This window comes from Perna viridis, chromosome 6 (assembly GCF_037379345.1).
Source record: "Perna viridis isolate PV_CMFRI_1.1 ecotype Kerala chromosome 6, ASM3737934v1, whole genome shotgun sequence".
In the NCBI taxonomy this organism is placed as follows: domain Eukaryota; kingdom Metazoa; phylum Mollusca; class Bivalvia; order Mytilida; family Mytilidae; genus Perna; species Perna viridis.
The window spans coordinates 38,343,004-38,365,738 of record NC_142450.1 but is presented as its reverse complement, the minus strand read 5'-3'; the positions used below and the strand labels follow the sequence as shown (position 1 = coordinate 38,365,738).

At 32.5% G+C, this 22,735-nt stretch overlaps 2 protein-coding genes across 3 annotated transcripts in view; both read right to left on the bottom strand.

Moving 5' to 3' along the window:
- Window positions 1–9,190, bottom strand: part of LOC148614859 (xaa-Pro aminopeptidase 1-like) — a 30,415-nt gene extending 21,225 nt beyond the window's left edge. The window contains exons 1-2 of one of the 2 annotated variants that reach the window (XM_088589289.1): window positions 4,265–9,190; window positions 1,409–1,503 (exon numbers count right to left, since the gene is read on the bottom strand). In XM_088589289.1, coding sequence (XP_088445415.1) covers window positions 1,409–1,503; window positions 4,265–4,304 — 135 coding nt within the window. In that variant the 5' untranslated portion in view covers window positions 4,305–9,190. The other variant, XM_088589288.1, reaches the window with a different exon arrangement.
- A 596-nt stretch (window positions 9,191–9,786) lies between these two features.
- On the bottom strand, window positions 9,787–22,411 carry LOC148614858 (uncharacterized). Its single transcript, XM_088589290.1, has 12 exons — window positions 22,289–22,411; window positions 21,190–21,271; window positions 19,684–19,884; window positions 17,847–17,958; window positions 15,592–15,641; window positions 14,481–14,597; window positions 13,575–13,675; window positions 13,033–13,104; window positions 11,916–11,961; window positions 11,448–11,630; window positions 11,024–11,138; window positions 9,787–10,146 (listed from the first exon to the last, which is right to left on the bottom strand). Exons 2-12 carry the CDS (start codon window positions 21,247–21,249, stop codon window positions 10,031–10,033), a joined length of 1,173 nt encoding a protein of 390 aa, XP_088445416.1. The 5' UTR covers window positions 21,250–21,271; window positions 22,289–22,411; the 3' UTR covers window positions 9,787–10,030.
- Between the last annotated feature and the right edge of the window lie 324 nt (window positions 22,412–22,735).

The window sequence follows — 22,735 nt, the reverse complement described above, 5'->3', positions numbered from 1 at the left end:
TAGCTCTAAGAAGAAGTTATCAGACAAGTCTGACTTGTGAAGACTTTTGTATGATCATTTCATCAATTGAAATTTTGTTTCTTTCTATCATAGTTTTGAAGATATTGGCTAAAAACTGTAAAAAAAAAATCATTTTTTTGCCTGTCAATGGCAATATAACTCTAACAAGGAGTTGTCTGAAAATTTGGAATTGTAGGACTTGTCATAAGATTAATTTCATCTATAGAAATTTTTTTTCTCTGTCTATTATAGTTTTCAAGATATTGGTGGAAAACTGCAAAAATCTTTCAGGTGCAATAACTCCAACAAGTAATTGTCTGAAAATTTTGACTTGATGGAGACTTTCAAGGGCAATAACTCCAACAAAAGTTGTCCAACAACTTTGACCCAATGTAAACTTTCGTATACATAGAGCTCTTCAAGCTAAAGATGAAAGTCACATTTACTTTCAAATATCTCTTTTAAACTTTACCCCTGTGGTCTAAAAATAGTAATTTTGGCCATGTTTTAGATACCCTAAATGCTGGTAACCCACTGAGTGGTATCAAAGGCCAGGTGAGCTAAACAAGGGCCAGCAAAAAGCAGTTTCTTCTAATACAAAAGGAAAAAAACATATATTAGGTCAAATTTAAAAGGTAAAAGTCTTAAATCCTGGTAAATTTATGCCACATTGGTTTGTTATTGTCTATATAAAAAGCATATCCTGAAAGGCAAAAAATTTAAGCTCAGACAATAATAGTTACTTTTAAAAAAGGCCATGAAAAACAACAAGATCTGACTTAAAAAAAACAAGAGTTCAACACCATATGAAACCAAGCTCTAGTATATTGTATTGTTTACAAAATATCAGAAGCCTATCTCTAAAAATAAAATAGTTATAGCCTAAAAAGTATAGACTAATAACAATATTACATACACTACTTCTGATAAGGATTTTTTTTATTGGGTTTCTATGGTGAATCAAGGAGTTACCAGAATATCAATTTGTTAATTGTTTGTTGAAACAATTTCTCAGTGTGGATCAGCACAATAATATATCACTTTGAGTTAAACTCACCAGTATGTTTTTTTAGAAAGGTCCACCTTTATATCATTCAGTACAAGTATTGTTGAAAACCAGTAATATGAAATTATCCTCTTTCATACTAATTAATAAAAATTTTGAATTTTGAAGGCTCACAGATGACAGACAAAGAATGATGACATAAGCTCATTTAGCCCTTTTCTGCTGTTACCAAACAAGTGGTTATTTTACTGATAAAGTAATGACACAACAATGTTATTTCCTATTATTATATCATGACTTTCTACTAATTTTACACTTACATTTTTTTTCTGAAAATTGACTATAGTTATATTACTTAATATACCAGCTAACAGAAAGGCCATAATATTGCAAGTTACTTACAGCACCTGGTTGGCAAGATGGCCTGCCCTGAGGTGATATACTTCTTATCTCTTCATTACTTAAATGAACTGTGCCATCTACATATAGGTGAAGGGCTGAAAATTAAAAAAAAATATAATGTATGGTTATTTTCTCACAAGTTGTCAAATAGTAAGACATACATGATACATGGAGCTCAGACTGAAATACAACAAACAAATGAACAAAAAAACTAGCTGCATGTGAATGTGAGCTAACTACAGGATTCTCCCTGATCTCCTTCTAGAAACCATATAGGAAACTTAAAAGTCATTCAGATAGAAAAACAAAATAGAAGGCCACAATGCCATCTTGTGATAAAGAATTTGCGAGTTTCATCTGACTCTATTCAATGGTTGCTGGTTGCAGAGAATTGTGGATTTGAACTGGGAACTAGGAACAGATGGACTGTGGAACAGATGAAAGGACCACAGGGGGGGGGTCACTTATTATATACCAGTACAGTATATACAGATGTACCGCTGGAATGGGTCTGTTTTTTCTAGAGCTGCAAAATATTACTGGGTCATAATTTTTTCCCTTTTTAAATCAATGGGTCTTTTTTTTCTACAATTTTTCTATCAACAAATATATACTTTATTGCTTTTCTGCAATCTGCTGGAGTCCTCAATGGTCTCTTCATTCAAGATGTTAGGTACACAGAGTGTAATATTAAGACTCTGGTTCACAGTAGAATATATGAATGGGTGTGTATTTATTGCAGACAGATATATAAATGCAAATTTTAACAAAAGTGACTCCTGTGGGAAGGACATTCACAGCATAGTCACTGTATTTGTGAGCACCAGTAGTACTTCACTTTAAAGTTTATTTTCTAAAAAAAAAAGTGCACTACTGATAAAAATATTAAGTGTTAAAAGCATATTTTTAGTCATTGGACAAATGGACCTATTGTCCGACAGAAAAACAACATTATAATCAAAGGACAGGCAGATCAAGGAGTTAAATATAGATATATAAATCCTTGGGCAGATCCATCATCTGACCTTAAAGGATATGTGCAATCAAATTAAGTTCATGTATTTTACGTGTACTACAAACTGGACTTTAAATTCCAAAAGGGATCATGGTGGATTCAGAGGTTCCTGCAGTTCGAATCCTTCCTTTTTAATTAATAATTGACCTGGTAACTGTTCTTCGTGGGTGTTGAAAGTACGGGGGAATGTAATTACAATCAAAACAATCATTGACTCAATAATAGACCGAGTTATACATTTTACAAATTATCATTACGTATTTTATTAAAAATATCCTGTTCATGAAATATGACAATTTAAAATTGTTTTTCTTTCTAGATTTTTGCATATTTTAATGTAAATACAAGTATATTAAGGATAATCAAGGGAACCAAGATTCTAGCCATCCTCCCAAGTCAGGGTTTTGAGTCTACTCTCGCTCCCTCTCAAAACCCTGACTTGGAAGGATGGTAATGCACATCATACATTATTTCAATACTGGTTTGGTATAATAAAATGGATTTATTACCGTGTGATACGGGTGCTCCAAAGCCCCGGTCCGACCCCTGTTCCGCTTGATTGGTTAGTTTTATATAAAACAAAATATAGTACATACATGTATACATGTACGTGCACTAAAATCAAATTAGGGAACTTGTCTAGGATTCGCAATTTCAGGTACACAAATAAAAACAAAAACAATATTTTGTTCATTAAGCAAAAATGCCGATTTTAGAAAAAAAAATTCCCGGTCATCTTAAGATGGTTTATTCCTTTAACCTGCAAAAATGTACTCTTTTCGAAAACAATTTAAATTGCTTCAGGGGAGTAAACAGTTATATTTTTTAAAAACGATTTCTCCATGGAAACAATGACACTAACATAAGACTACAAAATTCAACAGGGGTGGACTAAATAAATTATATAAAAAGAGGGTATCCCAGGCTATCATTTTCTAAAAAATTGTGCACAAAATTTACTAAAGCCTTCACCTAAATCCTATTATTGATAAAAAGACTGTTACATTAATTAATTACAAAGTATACGCGCAAGAACTTTATGAAAGTTATGCATCAACATATTCTGGTAACAATTTCCATGCTCAAAGGAATTTATATATCCCGAGAATGCATGTTTGCTGTTTGAACTAATTTTTTTTGCGTTGTTACATCGGTATGTACACGAAGATTGTCAGATGCTAAGTCGATGTGATCGTCTCTATATCCATTTCATACCTCCGTTTCTCAGATAAATATGCATGTGGTATAAGACTTGTATTATATGTAGCACACATAAAAAAACGTGACTATGGGTCGGTATTCAAGGAAAGAAATTTCAATTTTAATTGCACTTTAAATCATCAGGGTCAGAAAAACACGGTGAGCATAATATGCTACACTCATTTTCAATGTTGTGTCTGTGTCAAGAAGCAAATAAACTGTTTCTGAGCCAGGTACCAAAAAGACATTCGAAATACTTGCATGACTTGTTATTTTTTTAAATATATCAGACCATGTAAAATTGATAGAAAAAAATGTAAACTGAATGAGGAGTTCACAACATAGCTAAATGAACGATATTCCCATTTGTTTCTTCTAAATGTTTGTTTTCAACAGTTAAAGAGTAACTAATATGCGCTATTTATCGGATTTAAAAATAGATATATATCGATCAGTAAATACAGTCGATCGGTGTTTTATAAATTTAAAATCTGTTAAAATTTGAAATCAGTATAATAAAGTGTATCGCTAGACTTCAAACCCATTATTAGTCAATAAGTTAGTTTACAACTAAACGAAAGGATTTTTTTTAATCATTAAATAAGAAAGATAGTAGTCCATGTAACAAAAGGCAGACCTACCTGATGAAAAAATAACTGAAAACAATAAGAAATCCTTCATTTTGTGAAGACGATTACACTAGAGTAATCTGGGCTTCGGTTTATTATCTTAATTTTATGTCTCGGCAGCTAACAGCAGTGAAATATTAGTATCTTATGAGATTATTACTGTTCTAACAGATACAGTGAGATTATGCATCAAGTGACTGTCCCTTTAACATAGACGGATACAGATGATTTATATTATTCAGTGTCATGTTTCCAATTCTGTACATACATTTTGCCCAACTATGTTGGAGTGCATTATTTTGTTAGGTGAGGCCAAGGATGCGGGGTCAGTGTAATGCTTAGCTCTTGAAAATCCTGAATTGCTCCCCTGACAAACCATGCTCTATTAACTAAGTAAGTAAAGGTATCATGCTGTGTTACCATGCTTGACAAAAATTGCTGAAAAGAGCATATTGATGAATGTTTTAAATTCAAAAGAGTACCAAAGGTACTGTAAATGTTGGAAATGCATTCAAAGTGTTTTGGTACCTCTGGGGAAAAGGAAGGGAAGGGGTCACCATTTACCCTGCTATTCCACTGGGTCTAAGGGGGCATTAGCATAGAATACATTTGCTATAAAGAATATACAATGAAGTTAAACCATGGCTACCCAACATTTTCATTATTACCATTCATATCAAGAGACCAAGTAACTTAGTTTACTGTATAAACCAATTATCGTTAAAACCAAAGCAAGGATAAAAATTCGCAAGAAATGGCCGTCCAGAACGGTCTATTGTCGCTACCGGTCAACTTATTACACCTAATGTCCCAAAGAAACCGAAAATCATTGGACTTTGAACAATTAGTGAAAAAGGTCGCAAGAGAATTGAACACGTGAATAATGAGAAAAAATATGTTTCAGGGGCCACAACTCCTACAACAGGCAACAAATCATTCTAAAAATTTCGGCGAAGGCCCGTTTTCTGATGGTGAACAATAGTACTCATCAGAACTTTGCTAAATTCAAGGGTTTTTGAGTTATTTTAAAAAAACTGCATGTCGATCCCTTTGTTCTATTTTTAGTAATAGCAGCCATGTTTTTTTTTCACCAATCAAAAATCAAAATGGTCATTTTGTGCAGGATATTCTAAAAAAAGTAACACCAACTTTCATTAAATTAAATACAGTAGATTCTGAGGATTTTGACAGTAATAACAGCAACAAGAGGCTCCCAGGGCAATAACTCCGACAATTTTCACTCCGTGAAGACTTTGGTAGCACTTAACATAAGAATCATTGACACTTTCATTCTATCTATCATAATTTTCAAGATATTGGCTGAAAACTACTAAAAACGTAATATTGTGCCTTTCAAGGGCTATAACTCTTAAATGAAGTCGTCTGACAATTTTGATCCCTTTAGACTTTTGTAGAACTTATAATAAGAAGCATTTCAGCAACTTGAAGTTTCATTTTATCTATCATAGTTTTCAAGATATTGACTGAAAACTGTTGAAGAAGTCATTTTTCACCTCTCAAGTGCAAAACTCTTACATGGAGTCGTCTAACAACTTTTCTCGCTTGGAGACTATAGTTGGCCGTATAATCAGGATCATTTCAATAATTGAAAGATATTGGCTAAACTTCACGCTTCCGGAGAAATATGCAGAAATCTGCTGTCTGACCCCTATGTTCTATATTTAGCAACAGCGGTCATATTTTTTAACTCATCAAAAGTCCAAAGGTCATTTTGTTCAGGATACAAAAATACCAACTCTCATTGAATTCTGTATAGTAGTTTCTGAGAAGATTTTAAAAGGTAATAACATCAAAAAATGCAAAAATGGCAGTAGCTCAATCATGTTTCAATAAATTTTCACCAAAATTGGACCACAGATCTTATTAGGCTGATACTTTTACTCTTGTCAGAATTTGGTTAAACCAAACGGTTATGGAGAAAGATGCAAAAATCTGCTGTCTGCATGACCCTTATGTTCTATTTTTAGTAACTGCGGCCATGTTTTTAATGGATCAAAAATCGCAACTGTCATTATGTTCAGGATACTCTAAAAACAAAAATACCACTTTCATTGAATTCTGTACAGTAGTATCTGAGAAGATTTTTAAAAGTAATAACATCAAAAAACGTCCAAATAGGGCAATAACTCCAACATGGGTCAACAGATTTTCACCAAAATTTGACCACAGATCTAATTAGGCCGATACTTTTACTCGTGTTAGAATTTGGTTAAATCTACTGGTTTTGAAGAAATATTCAAAAATCTGCTCTCTGCATGACCTCTATGTTCTATTTTTAGTAACGGCCACTATGTTTTTAATGGATCAAAAATCGCAACTGTCATTATGTTCAGGACACCCTAAAAACAAAAATACCAACTTTCATTGATATCTGTACAGTAGTATCTGAGAAGATTTTTGTAATTAATAACATCAAAAACATAAAAAAAAACATCCAAAAATGGCAACAACTCCAACATGGGTCAACAGATCAGGCGCGTAGCTGCCGTTAGGCAAAAAAGCTTTTGCCTGCACTTAATTTTGCCAATTTTTTTTTGAGATAAAATATATTCAGGAGAGGCATAAATAATGCTCTAAAACGCTATCTCCGCGGAGCTTCGGGGGGGGGGGGGGGCTTTCCCCCCCTGGACCCCCTGTCGTTATTTTGCCTACATTTCAATTTGGCCTCGGCTACGCGCCTGCAGATTTTCACCAAAATATGACCACAGATCTTATCATGCTTAATACTTTTGCTCATGTCCAAATTTGATTAAATATAAGGGTTTTGGAGATACATGTATATGCAAAAATCTGCTGTCTGACCCGTATGTTCTATTTTTAGTAATGGCGGCCATGTGTTTTCACCGATCAAAAATCCAAAAGGTCATTGAATTATATATGGTAGATTCTGAGGAGAAGATTTTTGGCAGTAATAACACCAACCAAAGTGCTGTTAGCACTGGAGGTTTTCGATTCTTGTGAAAATTGTAGCATGGACAAAATTTCAAAGAATACATGATGTAAATTATAACTGTGATCATACATTGCATTTTTCATCTTATTTAGAACTGTTTTTTCTTTATACATAAAAAACTGAATGTCAATCAATACTACATATTTCTGAAGTATAAACTGTAATCAATAGTTAAAGAGAGTCACACACATTTACAAATTTGGTTAAATTTCTCCTTTTTTCCCCAATTTTTTAAAACTGTCAAAAGTTAGTTTACAACTACATTAAATAACTAAACTAACAATGTAATTATCTTACACTATAGTTTAACTTAAATAAAACCAAAGTCAGCTTTAGAAAATAGTTCCTTTTTTTCTTTGATGAACATAAAATTTAAAAAAAAAATAGACACTGTTTATCAATTTGAATTTTCCCGCCATGTTAACTTGGTTAAAAATCACAGCTATTCATTTCCTGTTTATGAGTTGGTAAAATAATTGTCAAATGTGGTTTTTTTTTATTAATTAATGAGTTAAATGGAACACATTAATACTTCTTGACAATTTACTGCAAGAACTTTATTTTCTAAATGCAAATTTAGTACTAAAAATCTTTCAGGGCCAAAAAGGAGTCCCTCAAATCTTCAATTGATTTAAAGCAATGTTTATAAATCCTTGTTTGAAGACTGGATCTTACACATTCTTCCGTAGACATACTTCCAAGACAGTTAGATTGTGGAAACGCTCCCAGACCCATGTGGGGTCTGGGAGTAGGCCAGAACTTCGACACAGCCCAGTTGCTAGTAGGACATACTCTGACAGAGTTCTTCAGCCAGGTATCCCGAAGGCTGGGCTCAGCAACCAACACTAGTTGGTTCTACTAATCCACTAACATCAACCTAATCCCAAAAGGCCAAAAGGGATTAACATAGACCTTGAGAGGTCTGTTTTGGTATTCAAGGTCGTTAAAAACCCGCAATCATCACTAGATCTTAATTATATTTGCAAAAATAATAGAATATTATTGAGCTGAATAATTGTAATAAACATATATAATGGATATAAAAGAGGTTTTGAATGATATTAAAGGAATTACATTTGGACTATATCTTGTGTAGTGGTCAGAAGTTCCAGTGATAACTGGCAACATAATATATTTTGGTCCTAATGGATCAAAATCCCCAAAACAGCAAAAAAACCTGGGTTATCAGATTTGCACCAAAATTAGACCACTGATAGATTGCATCATGCTGAATACTTTTACCCTTTGTCAGAAATTGGTTATGCCTAACAGTTTTGGAGATACATGTATGTGCAAAAATCTGCTGTCTGACCCCTATGTTTTATTTTTAGTAACAATGGCCATATTTTTTGACAGATAAAAAATCCAAACAGTCATTTTGTGCAGGATACTCTAAGGAACAAATTAAGTTTCATCCAAATCCAATTAGAAGTTTCAGAGAAGATTTTTGAAGAAAATGTTAGCAATGACGACAACAGACGCCAAGCGATGACAATAGCTCACATGGCCTACAGTCAGGTGGGCTTAAAAGGTGGATAAATGACAGGGATGTCAGACATGTGTTCTCCTGTTAGTCAATACCATTCTCAACATCAAAACAATTAAATAAAAAATTTGGGGTGACCCAATGGATAATATATGAATTGTTTAACATACATGGGCTATCCTGGATCTGCCCCTTGCATAAAGTAAATACAAAAACTATACTGAAATTTAGATATTAGTGAAAAACTGTACACTCCTCTGGAACAATAAGTTATTTCTATTATCACCTCTGAAATAATTATATCAGCTAGGGCCATACCAAAAACTTGCATTGTAAAACTGTGATTTAGAAATTCCTTACACTACCATAGAAATATCCATATCAAGAACACTGAGTAAATATCAACCAGGAATCAATTTAGAAACAACATTCAAACTGAAGGATATGATCTATATAGACAGTTGCTAGGTTTATACTGGTTCTATTAGAACATCAATGACATGAACTCAGAAGACATCTGGTTTAGACAGGTCTCCAGTTTATTAAGGTTTACTGTATTTGATGTCATAATATGTATAGGGTTGTCTTATGGTATATAAATTATATCTTCATTAAATTTTGAGTTAGCTATAGTATTATAGTACATGTATTATTGCGTAAGGCTACACCTCAGTCCAGAACTTTTTATGAAATTCTGACAATAAGAAACCCAAATATTATAGTATTATTGAATAAGGTTTTCCATATTGGCTTAGTTATTGGTCCAAGGCTAGCCATATTGGACTGAGGTGTAGCCTTATGCAATAATACATGTACTATAATACTATAGCTAACTCAAAATTTAATGAAGATATAATTTATATACCATAAGACAACCCTATACATATTATGACATCAAATACAGTAAACCTTAATAAACTGGAGACCTGTCTAAACCAGATGTCTTCTGAGTTCATGTCATTGATGTTCTAATAGAACCAGTATAAACCTAGCAACTGTCTATATAGATCATATCCTTCAGTTTGAATGGGGTTTTGGTTTACACAGGTTTTATTGTGCATGTAATCTGAGACATTTTGACAGTTGTTTTCATTTATTAATTTATTATAGATGTAATGAATTTAATGAAAGATTTAAGTGACTTTTAACTTCTTTTTTTTCAGTTTTACAAAAAGTCTTGCATGAGTCATTATACCAAGTCGTTTTCTTAAAGTAAAATTTGGAGGTATTCTACTCAAGTCAAAATAAGAGGTATTTTACTCAAGTCATGATTGGAGGTAATTTTCTCCAGTCAATTTTTGAGGCATTAATACACTCCTCATTTATGTCTTTCTGTTCTCCTTTTCTCTTTTCTCTCCGGTTCACGTCTCCTTTTATTTCTCCCCATGTCTCTGGCTTTCATGATCTCTTTCCAGTATTCAATTTCCTCATCACCTGTAACCATAAAGAAACATTAATATTTAATCAGCTTACAGTTTTGTGGACAGCTTAATACCATGTAAAGAAGAGATGTATGCAACAAATTAATGAATATACATTGCATCTATGAATTAGATTTAAGAATACACTCATTTCAATAAAGTAATTTAATAATGTGAACTAATATATGAAGTAGAAAAAGAATGGCAGGAATAACTCAATCTGCAGTGGTTATTATAATCATGCATATTTAAATTAAAGTTTGTTTTTGTCTTCAAAAACACAGGTCTTCCTCAAAGTTCAAAGTTCAAACTGGTATAACTCAACAAAGCTCAGAGGATCATAAATTCCTAGTAATTAAATATCATGTCCCAACTACCTACAAATTTTCATTAAATTTGATGCAGTAGTTTCCAAGGTGTTGTGCTTACAAAAGTGTGACAGGCAGACAGACAGGACGGACAAAAACTACATGTCTCCTCATTAAAGAAGACAACACCCATACATGACACAGGTCAATTCATTATTCTGTTCAGATCTACAGCATCTGTATGTGTTGTTGTCTTGTTTTTGCATTCTTTCAGAAATGTTAAAATTGGTCAAAAAAGATGTAAAAACTCAAACAGAAATGAATAAAGAGAAAAATGTGCAAGTCATGTATGTCAAAGGTTTAAAACAAATATGAAATAAAATGCTGATAGTCAGACTGTAAAATCTGACCAAATTATTCGGTTTAACATAGAAATTGAGAATTAACTGACTGGTATATAGACTAACAAATAAAGACAGACTGAATGTAAGATATCCCATCATAAGTATGAATGAAAACTCAAATAAATGTATTTCATAGAATCAGTACATTAGTAATATTCTTAAGACTATCAATATCAACCTTCTAATACTCTGACAGAGAAAAAACAATTATCCATCATAACTAGATCCTCCATTGCTGTTAATATCTGTACCACTTCTACAGCCTTCCCTTCTTCATGAAATCTGACATAGGCCTGTAAAAGAAGACAAGATAAAATCAGAAACAATAAACAGGTCAACTTAAGCATGTGAGACTTCCATTCCCTTTTTCTGTAAAGATCTAAAACCGGACAACAAAAAAATCCGAAAACAATGAAAAATAAAAGGGATTTTCCCTTCTGTTTGATGAAAGTTGTACCAGAGTACCATATGGGGTATAAAATTTGGTCAATTCTAATTTTGGGGTATGTATGTGCACTAAGTACGTATTTATTTTGGTATTTTTAGACAGACCCCTAAAATAAATCAAAATCTGCATCCTACACAGTATCATTTAGACAGACCTGTGAATCACCCTCCTCAAAGTCTACCCAGGCCACAGAAGCAAATTTAGAGAAGTGTTGTTTAATCGTGGCCATAGTAACATGATCTGAGCTTCCCAATGGCTGAGGACTGTCATTACTACCATCAATAGAGAAGTTGGTCAAATGGATCACAGCACCAGGTGTCATTGATCTCTGAGCATTCTACCAAAATTACATAAACAGTTTACACTCAAGTTGGAACAAGTTTCAGCTGAAAAGTTACATGAACAAAAATTTTGTTTCATTTAAAAGATTCAAATATATTAATAACACATGTTTACAAATACATACTTTTAGAGATTGATCAATTAAACAACAGATTTGTGGTACTGTAATTATGTTTCTGAATAAAAGTATCTATTTCATCCATGCAGAAAACAAGGGTTTTCATGATTTACCATTTTATAACAAAATAAAAACTAAAAAAAAAAAATCAAAATTAACTACCTCTCTCTCCTGAAGTTTCTGTTCCTTTTCTTTTCGTTCCTTCTTACTGGAAAGTATAAATGAACACTTAAAGAAAATAACTAACAAGAAGCATAATTTTGTGGTTGTCAGGACTCCCTCTTCTCTAGTGAATGTATCTCATTAGTCATTCATGACCTATATTTGTCACCATATCAAACATGTAATTACCTCCCTTATAATTTTTTCTGGCTATAAACAAACAAAATGAGTACCATCACCACATTTGCCATCACCTCTTTCGGGCGATAAGACACTAAAAGAAAACCTTCCCCAATCCTTGGTTAGATAAAATGGTCTAAGAACCTATAATTCAAATTTCATTGGTCTTAGTTCTATCTTTCAAAATTGGTGCAAAAAAATGCAAAATTGTTATCACGAAATTTAAAGTACACAATAATTTTGGAATTTACAGTACAATGATTGAAGAAGACCTGCAACTGTTTACTTTGACTAGCCCTATTATTAAGATTTTATTATCCAAAACAATAAATTTTAAAATAATGTTATACACAAAGAAAAGAATATTATCTGACAGTAATGTGTTAAGCTTACAACAACAGGATACCTTGGAGAGCCCTATACTTACAACACTTATATTTTTATAGCTCCTGCTAGTAATCATGCCATCCTTACTGTCCGTTAGTCTGTCTGCCCATCCAAAGTAGCAAATTTGTAACTCCACTGAAGGTCATTTTAAGTCATTTAGCTGTGACTATTTTTGTCTTGGCATCATGGTCAGATTATTGAAATGTATACACTGACTTGTGGCATTACTGAACTATAGAATCAAGGCCAAATTGTTTGAATATTTACACTGACCATGCCTTGTCTTAATTAATTGCTATATTAGTCTAAATGTCAAGGTCAAATTATTCAATAACAGACTGATTCTACAACTATTGTTTTCATTGGTGGGTTAATTTTCCTTTTAGGGTCTTCATTTGCATATTGTTCCCTGATAATTTAATCAGTGGTGGAGGGATTTTCTATGTATAGTCATCATTTGCATATTGCTCTTTGAGTTATTTGGACAAATGGTTTTATTCAAACACGAATAGTCAACACAATGAAATATCGTACAATACAGTTTGTGTACCTTTTCCGCAGCCTGATCTTCTTATCTTTTCTGTTAATTTTACCTTCCTCTCTCTGTATAAGTTGATCTACTCTGAAAATATGGGTAAATGATAATTGACAGGATTACACATCAATAACATAGGAATAAATTACATTCCTAAACCTAAACTATCATCCATCTTAACTTAAAACAAATCTGGGTCAGACATCTCTTAAAATATTCCATATCATTTAAAATATAATACATTGTAAACTGCAAAAAGAAATATTCCTTTTGTCGCAAATTTGGTCTGTTTACAGAGATTTCAATGAACTTTAAAGGACTAAGGACCTTCTTGAAACAGTCTGTACACACACTACACATGTACATGTTGTTATGATCACTTCATAGCTTATTCATATGGAATAAGTGCCACCCTAAGGTGGGAACAGATCTTTATGTGCAGTGGAATTTTCACTTCCATTTAAAAAATTCCTTCAATTAATCAATAAACAACTTTATTCCAGCTAGTGAAATGTTAAGTAATTTATAAAATTACAACACATTTACATGTAGCTTACTTTGATATCTTTTTTAAAGTTGTTGAGTTAAACACAATGTCATCAGCGCTCAAGAATTTTCGCAGACCATCTTCTGTCCTGAATTTAATATAAACTGACCCCTGAAATATAGATAAAATGGTTTCTGATACAGAAAAAGGACTTTGATGAACACAATCTGCTATTTTTTTTAATTAAAAATGGCTGTGCAGACTGTGAAGTCACCAATTAAAAGAACAATGGAAAAAAGAACAGATATGGTTAAGGACTGTTTGAAAGGTAAGAACAGTATTACTGGTATAAGATCTCATCATCTCAGACTCACTATGATACTAGTATTGAATGTTCATAACTTGTATCATGCTTTGTATGTCATGCATTGGAATCTCTTATCAATTTTACAAGAGTATTCTTTGCAAAAATCTCACCAATCCTTCATGGAAATGTCCTGAAATTTTGTGTGGATCTTTATATCAATAAATTATAGCATTATGTCAATCATCACACTTTAGGTCGAGTCTGTATCCTTCTCTTTAAAGAAGAGTAGCAAACTCCTCTGAGATTTGCAGATTGGCATTGCCTAAGCTAGCTGAATCCACCTACTTCCTGTTTGAAAGAACAATTTAGATGTGACTTTTATGGTTTTGTAAAATCTCATCTGTGTAGTAAGCTGATACAAAGGTATCAGTCAAGCCAGAAAAAAATGCATCAACTTTATAATTTAAAGTGAAATACTGTCACTGATATTTTTTATATTTTTTGTAGCAAAAAGATAATAACAGTGCTCAAACTTGACAAAAACTTTGTTATATAAATATGGCTTGAATAAGCTTTGGCATCAATATATCAGTTTTATGTCAAGTCCATGCACTGTTATTGCCTATTAACCAGAACGTATCTTGTCACAATATTACAACTCTGACTTACTTTAAAATAATTAATCAACATCCATGTTCTCATCATGATACACTCAATGTCATTGTATCCTAAATAACTGAAGAAATTTTCTATTTCTATTTGTGTAGCATTCATAGGAAATCTATTCTGAAAAAAAACATATTTGGGTGTAATACTGGGAATTTAGAAAATAATAACTAAACATAAGTATTTTGAAAAGTAATACTCCAACTAAGGATCATGCAAAATGTGATTCATGGTTGGAAAGCCTACATATTTATATTTTTGATATTTTGTTTAAAATGTTATAGAGAACAGAAATTAACATGTGGCTTCTAATATAACCCCTGTACATATGAGATATAAATAATTGAAAGTATGGTAGCATTCAAAATTAAGGGAGATAACTCTGTAAATGACACTAAAATACAATAGAAACATTTGGATTTTCAGTGTGAATTACCTCCTCAGAGCAGACAGATTGGAATGAATGATTATAAATGTCATCATATAGATCTATAAAGCAACTTAATAACAAAAATCAAAAATGTGTAGTCTTTTTGGGGTGTATCACATATTACAGAATTAATATTTTGCTGGAGTACAACTTAAAATCTGGAAACAATTAGGCAAAATAATACCTAAAAATCAATGAAATAGCACCATTCAGATACATCAAAATCCAAGTACATGGTCTGAATGGGAAAATAGGAACAAAGATGATTTACAACGTAATGCACAGAATTAAATTACAAACTGCAGAGAAGGAAAATAATACTTCATTCCAAAAGCTATAGCAATATGTTTACATGTGTTTACTTTGAAAATTGTAAGAGGATGTTATTTTGTTCTGAATTTTTTTTCTAATTTTGTCCATATTATAAGAAGTACTGTGAACTTACTGTTGTCCCTAGTGTACCAATTTTCATGGTTTTTGTTGGTAGGCCAAACCACAAGAAGGAGATTTCCATTGATGTGTATACTGAAAACCACAAATTCAAACTTGTGTTTCTTCCCTAATCCATGAAAATTGGTATCCACTAATTAGAGTACTTTCACAGTAAATTTGAATATTTGTTGAACTAGTAAACAGGTTAAAAGAAAAAACTTAATGATGTAATACTTTATTTATTTAACTCACAACAAAAGCTGTTCTGCAAATAGCATCTTCAAAGTCATCTTCAATTTGGTCTACAATGAGATAAAAACATTTTAAAATGTTTCTGTCTAAAAACTTGATATGGGGTACTGACTACAGTTATATATCACTTTAATTCAGAAGTAGCCTAGATGTACTGTAAATTTGGAAATAATAATGTTCTTATGAAAGAAAAAAAAGACAAAACTATATATAAGAAAAAAAAAAGACAAAACTAAACAAAACACAATCCAGAAATTCTAAGTATACAAGTTTTAGCAACTGAAGACAGATTTTTCTCACTTTCACAATAGAAATTGTATTTAGTTCTGTATGTTGAAGAAAACATACTGCAGCATTAAAAATAGAAGGACAATTAGACATTAAAATCTAAGTATATTACCAACATGTGAAAACAGAAAACAAAGATGATCTACACTCACAATAAAATATAATCACATGTACAAAACTGAAGTTACAGAAAACAAGACAGCACAAAAAATGAAAAAAGGACTTACAATATAAAATAGCAATGATAAAATAATAAATATTTTCTGAATTAACAGTATAACCCCTATCCTAACATCTGGCATGAGTAGTGCATGTAATTGTGAGGCAATCTATAATACCTTGAATTAACGGTATAACCCCTATCCTAACATCTAGCATGAGTAGTGCATGTAATTGTGAGGCAATCCAAATACCTTGAATTAACGGTATAACCCCTCTCCTAACATCTAGCATGAGTAGTGCATGTAATTGTGAGGCAATCTATAATACCTTGAATTAACGGTATAACCCCTATCCTAACATCTGGCACGAATAGTGCATGTAATTGTGAGGCAATCTATAATACCTTGAATTAATGGTTTTAACCCCTATCCTAACATCTGGCATGAGTAGTGCATGTAATTGTGAGGCAATCTATAATACTTTGAATTAATAATTTTAACCCCTATCATAACATCTGGCATGAGTAGTGCATGTAATTGTGAGGCAATTTATAATATCTTGAATTAACGGTATAACCCCTATCCTAACATCTAGCACGAGTAGTGCATGTAATTGTGAGGCAATCTATAATACCTTGAATTAATGGTTTTAACCCCTATCATAACATCTGGCATGAGTAGTGCGTGTAATTGTGAGGCAATCTATAATACCTTGAATTAATGGTTTGAACCCCTATCCTAACATCTAGCATGAGTAGTGCGTGTAATTGTGAGGCAATCTATAATACCTTGAATTAATGGTTTTAACCCCTATCCTAACATCTGGCATGAGTAGTGCGTGTAATTGTGAGGCAATCTGTAATACCTTGAATTAATGGTTTTAACCCCTATCCTAACATCTGGCATGAGTAGTGCGTGTAATTGTGAGGCAATTTATAATACCTTGAATTAACGGTATAACCCCTATCCTAACATCTAGCATGAGTAGTGCATGTAATTATGAGGCAATCTATAATACCTTGAATTAATGGTTTTAACCCCTCTCCTAACATCTAGCATGAGTAGTGCATGTAATTGTGAGGCAATCTATAATACCTTGAATTAATGGTTTTAACCCCTATCCTAACATCTGGCATGAGTAGTGCATGTAATTGTGAGGCAATCTATAATACCTTGGATTAATGGTTTTAACCCCTATCATAACGTCTGGCATGAGTAGCACATGTAATAGACCTTTGTGCTTTGGCTTTGATTTCATTTTTTGAAATTTTTAGCAAAGGGAAATAAACTTCCAACCTGACAGACTGGTTTACTGTCCGATTGGAGCAATGGACAGCACTAGACTTCAAATTCAAATATTTGACTTATTGTAGCTGCAGTAAGGTTACTTTTGAATAATTATTTTCAAACCATTTAGCTACTTACTGTAGCATGAATAGTTTAAGTTTTAAAGAAAAACGTTCACTGTTCTTCTTTTCCCCATTAAGACCGCCAGCCAAGTTGTCGGGTGTTGGTGGGTTATGTCCCTTTGAAAACTTGCTAAAATTCCGTAAATATGAAAAACGACTATTGTGTGGAAATCTATATTACCTTGAATTAATGGTTTTAACCACTATCATATCATCTGGCATGAGTAGTACATGTAATTGTGGGGCAAAGTTTATTACCTTGTAAGATGTGAATTTTGGGGTTTTTGCCTGAGGTCCACTGTTTTTGCTTAAATACCAAAATCAAAGCAATTAATACAACCAAAAATTTCTAAATTTCTAAACAGATTAAATGGTCTTTCAAAAATGCTATACATACCCTCTTCATCCACATGTCTTTTATAGCCATGTAAGTATTTAATGTAATACATTCTAACCAAGAATGCTGCATTTGCCCTGGGACCAAATACCTTCCAAGTTGTTTTTGGAACCTAAATGATAAAATAAAAACTTAGATGGTGGAATTTTCTTTCTCTTTGACTGCTCCTTACAGTCTGAAAAAGCTTGTTCAGGTAGATCATATCTAATGCTTTTAGCAGATACAATTTCGTAATATTTATCAAAGACGACCTCAAACAAACATACAGGAAATTTTAAGATGAAAAAACATAGGTCACACAATTTAATTTCTAAACCAAACGAATTTCAGTCACATAGAATTTCCTAATCAAAATGTAGTAATTTTACCTGTCTATATTGAATCCTGTCAATTGTGAATATCGTATCCTTTCTCTTAATTAATAAGTATTGTTTTACCTGTAAAAACCGACCCTTACCAATCAAAAGTTAATTATTTCATTAATTGATCGTTGACACCTCTGAAGTTAAATATAACTTGAGCCAATTGATCACTCACCTGTAATTAAAGAGCTGTCAACAGGTAAGTATACTGTGGGTGAATGAATTAATTAATGAAAGCATTAATTGTAAGTTAAATCTTTTGAAAAATTGGTTTGAATTGATCTAAATTGTCTAAAGGAGTATCATAAATTTAAAATGTTTTTTTAATCTTGGAACTCTGTGGTTGATTGATTACGCATGAGTAGTTCATGCTTATATCTCCCTTCCTTACCAGTTAAAGTAACATGATTTCAATCTTTTCATTTCTTCTTCTTACATGTCTTATCTGTCATGTAATGCCCATTCAGTTTACAACCATAACAAAGTGGTTGAAAAATCTATTTATTTTTCTACAGTAATACTTGTCTGTCATAATTTTATATTAGAATCTTCTGTAAACTTCCAGGTTAATAGGCAGACCAAGTTCCTTCACAAATTGTCAATAAAATCATCATAAAAACATCTTCAGGCCAACAGCAGTTTAACCTTGTCACAATATTGCAAACAAAACAGATAAATCTTGGTCTATTTGGAGTAAAAATTACTGCCAGTTATCGCTTTGAAACCTTAAAGAAGACCGAAACTGTCTGGTTGTAAGTGACACTAAGAAAACAGAACACTTGTCTAAACTGAACAAAACCTGACGTTCCCTTACTGTTGGTTTAGACAGGTTTCACTGTAATTAAGCCTAAATACAGGCCAGTTTTTACAACATTTTACATAAATTCTGTAGGGAATTTTCACTGTTTGCTTACCATAAAAAAAAACTGGTAAATAATATTTCTTCAAAATTTGTATAAATAACACTTATCTGACAATATTTCATATTTCAGACAGAAAATTGAGGGTTCCCAAACTTTTTTTTGTAATATAAAAAAAGAAATAAAATTCCCATCACTTTTCCCACCAATTATACAATTAATGTAATTTTACCTTATATAGATTTATGCCAAAAAATCTTGAATACTTGAAAGACAAATCATTTCAAACACTATATGCTCATTGAAAATACATACTTCTGTATGATTTTGCAAGATGACAGAGAAGAATGCTCCATGTAATAGGTTTGATCTACCTTAAGGGTAGGGAGTCATAACTATGGTCCTGACACTCATTTTGTAAATAATAGAAATTTTGTATTACATGTAGCAGCTATGTTTTTTTTCACCATGAATCTAGTCATCCTAGCACCTTCCCCCCTTTTTCACCATAAATCTAGTCATTCTAACCCCTCCCCCTTTTTTCACCATGAATCTAGTCATCCTAGCACCTCCCCTAAAAATCAATTGATTGATCCCTATTAACGGTCTGATTACATTTTCCACTCCTCCATTTTCCTTGACAAGATGGTATAGCTTGTACAAATCTACAGGCGCCTTTTCAATGGTGGGAATCTTGATCAATGGCGTATTTCTTTCTGCTAGAAATTCAACCAACTTGTCCAAGAAGTCTTTTCTGTCTGGTTCACACCCCATACTGTACAACTCCTGTATCCCTACACTACTTGGTTCATAGTTCTGAAGACACAAAGAACATCCAATGAATATTTTGGAAGGCATGGTTTAATAAATATATTATGACCCATTAGCAGCATTCAATACTAACTTTGTAGAAAAATATTTACCTCAAAGAATTTTTTTTCAGTCTTTAAAAGATATATGAACTCATATGGTGGAGTCTTTAAGTCATCACTACAGAAGTTTTATGGTCATCATCATGAATTCATGGATTGCTATGGTGTATCCATCTGCACCATGGAAACTGATTAATTCAATGTGTCATGGTTTTCCTTTCCTTGTTTGTCTACCCCAGACTTGAACTTGGCAGGTGTTCCTGGAAAAGTAGAGGACGGTTACCCTATCGGTGCACCTGGTCCATGCTCCCAGTTTTTAGTGGAGTCCGAGTTGCTCTTTTGCTTTTGTTACTTTGTATGTATGATTTTAGTTACTTTATGTTCTTTGTTGTGTATGTCTGTTTTCCATGTCTGGTCTTTGTCTCTGGATTACATTCTTTTGATTACCGCTATAACCTTGGTTTCCTTGACTACTCTTTAATCATAGGCTTTAAATAAAAATATGCTGAAACACTATAAATGTACCTATTCTTGTTATATTTAGAAATACATGACCAACTTATGAGAAAAGTATGATAATCTGGAGTCTATATGAACTATTCTTCCATGAGGGTGTCCATGTAAAGACCCAGGCAGTGAGTGGCACATGACAATTTTTATTTTCAAAACTTTTTCATCCATTTGAGGTAAAAAAAAAAAAATGTTTCCTAAAAAATGACTGTTGTTTTGAAATGACAAAATTTAAAAAAAAATGTAAATTAGGGTAACAAAAAGATTACCTAACTAATCTGATTCATAATCAAGTCGAGTCCAAAATAAATCTGGCAAAATAGACATTACAAAATAACTCTTTGATCTGTTCAGAATTCAGTTGATTGTTCAGGGAACAAAATGGTGAAAAAAATTTACCTTGTACCACCCATATCATAGGTTCTGCCGAGTTTCTACATGGACAATCTCTTAATAACAATCTGGATACACAAAATGCATTTGCATTGGTTATAGGATCCTTCAATCTGTGTAAAGCCTGGATATACGCATATATGAAGCTCTGATATCAATATACAGTACAATACAGTTCATATTCTAATACAATATAGACCTGTATTACAAATTTGGTAGCTGACAATGTACAAATTTTATCTGACAAAACACTGTGAGACAAATATACAAGTACTAGTATGTAAGTATGGACAACAGTGCAAAAAATAAATGCCACATCAGCTAAAGACTGCAGCATATGACATACAACATCAGCTTCCTGGTAATCATCTGCATCACTATCTTCAGTGTATTTTAAATCATCCATTGTTGACTTTACTGATCAAAACCTGAAAAATCATATAATCATTTTTTGGACTTGAGCATCAACATAATTTCAAAGATATTGAAAAAGGAGATTTTATTGTTGTGGAACACTAATTTCAATAGTATTGCAAATTGATGAATTTATGAAATGTAATCTGTTGATAGCCTGTGACCTTAATAGTTAGCACTGTTACTAACTGTACTATAAAGTTATCCCCTAAAGCTCCATTTAAGACTTGCATGTATTTGTAACCCAGGTAGCCTAAACTAAGTATTAAGCGGGCCTTTCTTTCTTTTTATGTGGCCTTGTATCTCTTAAATGGACATAAAAAGTATCATCCATAACTGACTTTTGGAATAGTTTCTCCTGATGCAATCAAGGCAACTGTTTCTGTACAACTTTTGACAGACATGGCCCCATTTTTTACAAAGGGAGAAAATAAAGAATATGCTCATAGACTCTTTTGTGCTAACTGTGTGATAGTCAATGAGCATGCATGGTGCTGGCTCAATATACATTTCTGCAAGGAAAATTTTTTTTACCCATAATCCTGGGTATGCATCAAATTCATACTAATGATTCATCACAATAAAGAGGTTATGGCAATACCAAAAACACTACATAGTATTAGACATAATCAGTCACAATAAGGCACTACAATTCCAGTGACTTTTAAAATAGGTAAGAACTGAAGCAGTGCACAGGGCTGTATTCAGGATTTCTGCTGGTTGGCAAGAGTGTAAATAAAATTATGAGCAGAGCGAGGCAAAATAATTTTTGGGGGTAGACTTAGTGAAAAATCAAGAGAATTCATGCAAACAAAGTTCTCCAAATTTAAGGGGGTGTATGCTAGGTACACCCCAATATTGGGTACACCTTAATCCGAATTTTCTCATATATTGCACGTGGGATATTTAAATGTCGGGTTAATAATAAAAACGATCAGACAAATATATACGGTAATTATTTGGACATTAACCAACCAATCATTGTATGTAGATAATTGCTAATGGAGTGGATTATGTAGAATAACATTTACTTCTAAATGAGCTATGATACTCCACTTATCAAACCATCTCTGGTAACTTATTAGCGAAGATTTTTTTCATGTCGTCCAAATCCGACTGTTGGGTATAGAAATAAAGGGGAACGAAACGACGAGGGATGGCATCAATCTAAAATTGTGTCAAGGGAAATAATGCAAAATAATTATTTATCTTGGAATCAGACAAAATAACATATTTCAAAATAAATCATGAAATGAAGTAAATCTAAATTAAACATCAAAAGTACATGCAAAGTTGCCAAAAATAGGAATAAACATAATTTATCACATAATCACAAAGACTTTAGTTTAAAATATTTCAATAAATGAATTGTGCTCCTGCAATATGAAAGTTTGTTATAAATGTAAATTGAGTCACCACAGCGCAAGTTCCTACGTTAATCAAACTTTATATCTTCCTTTTTTCCTTTGTTGTTGTCA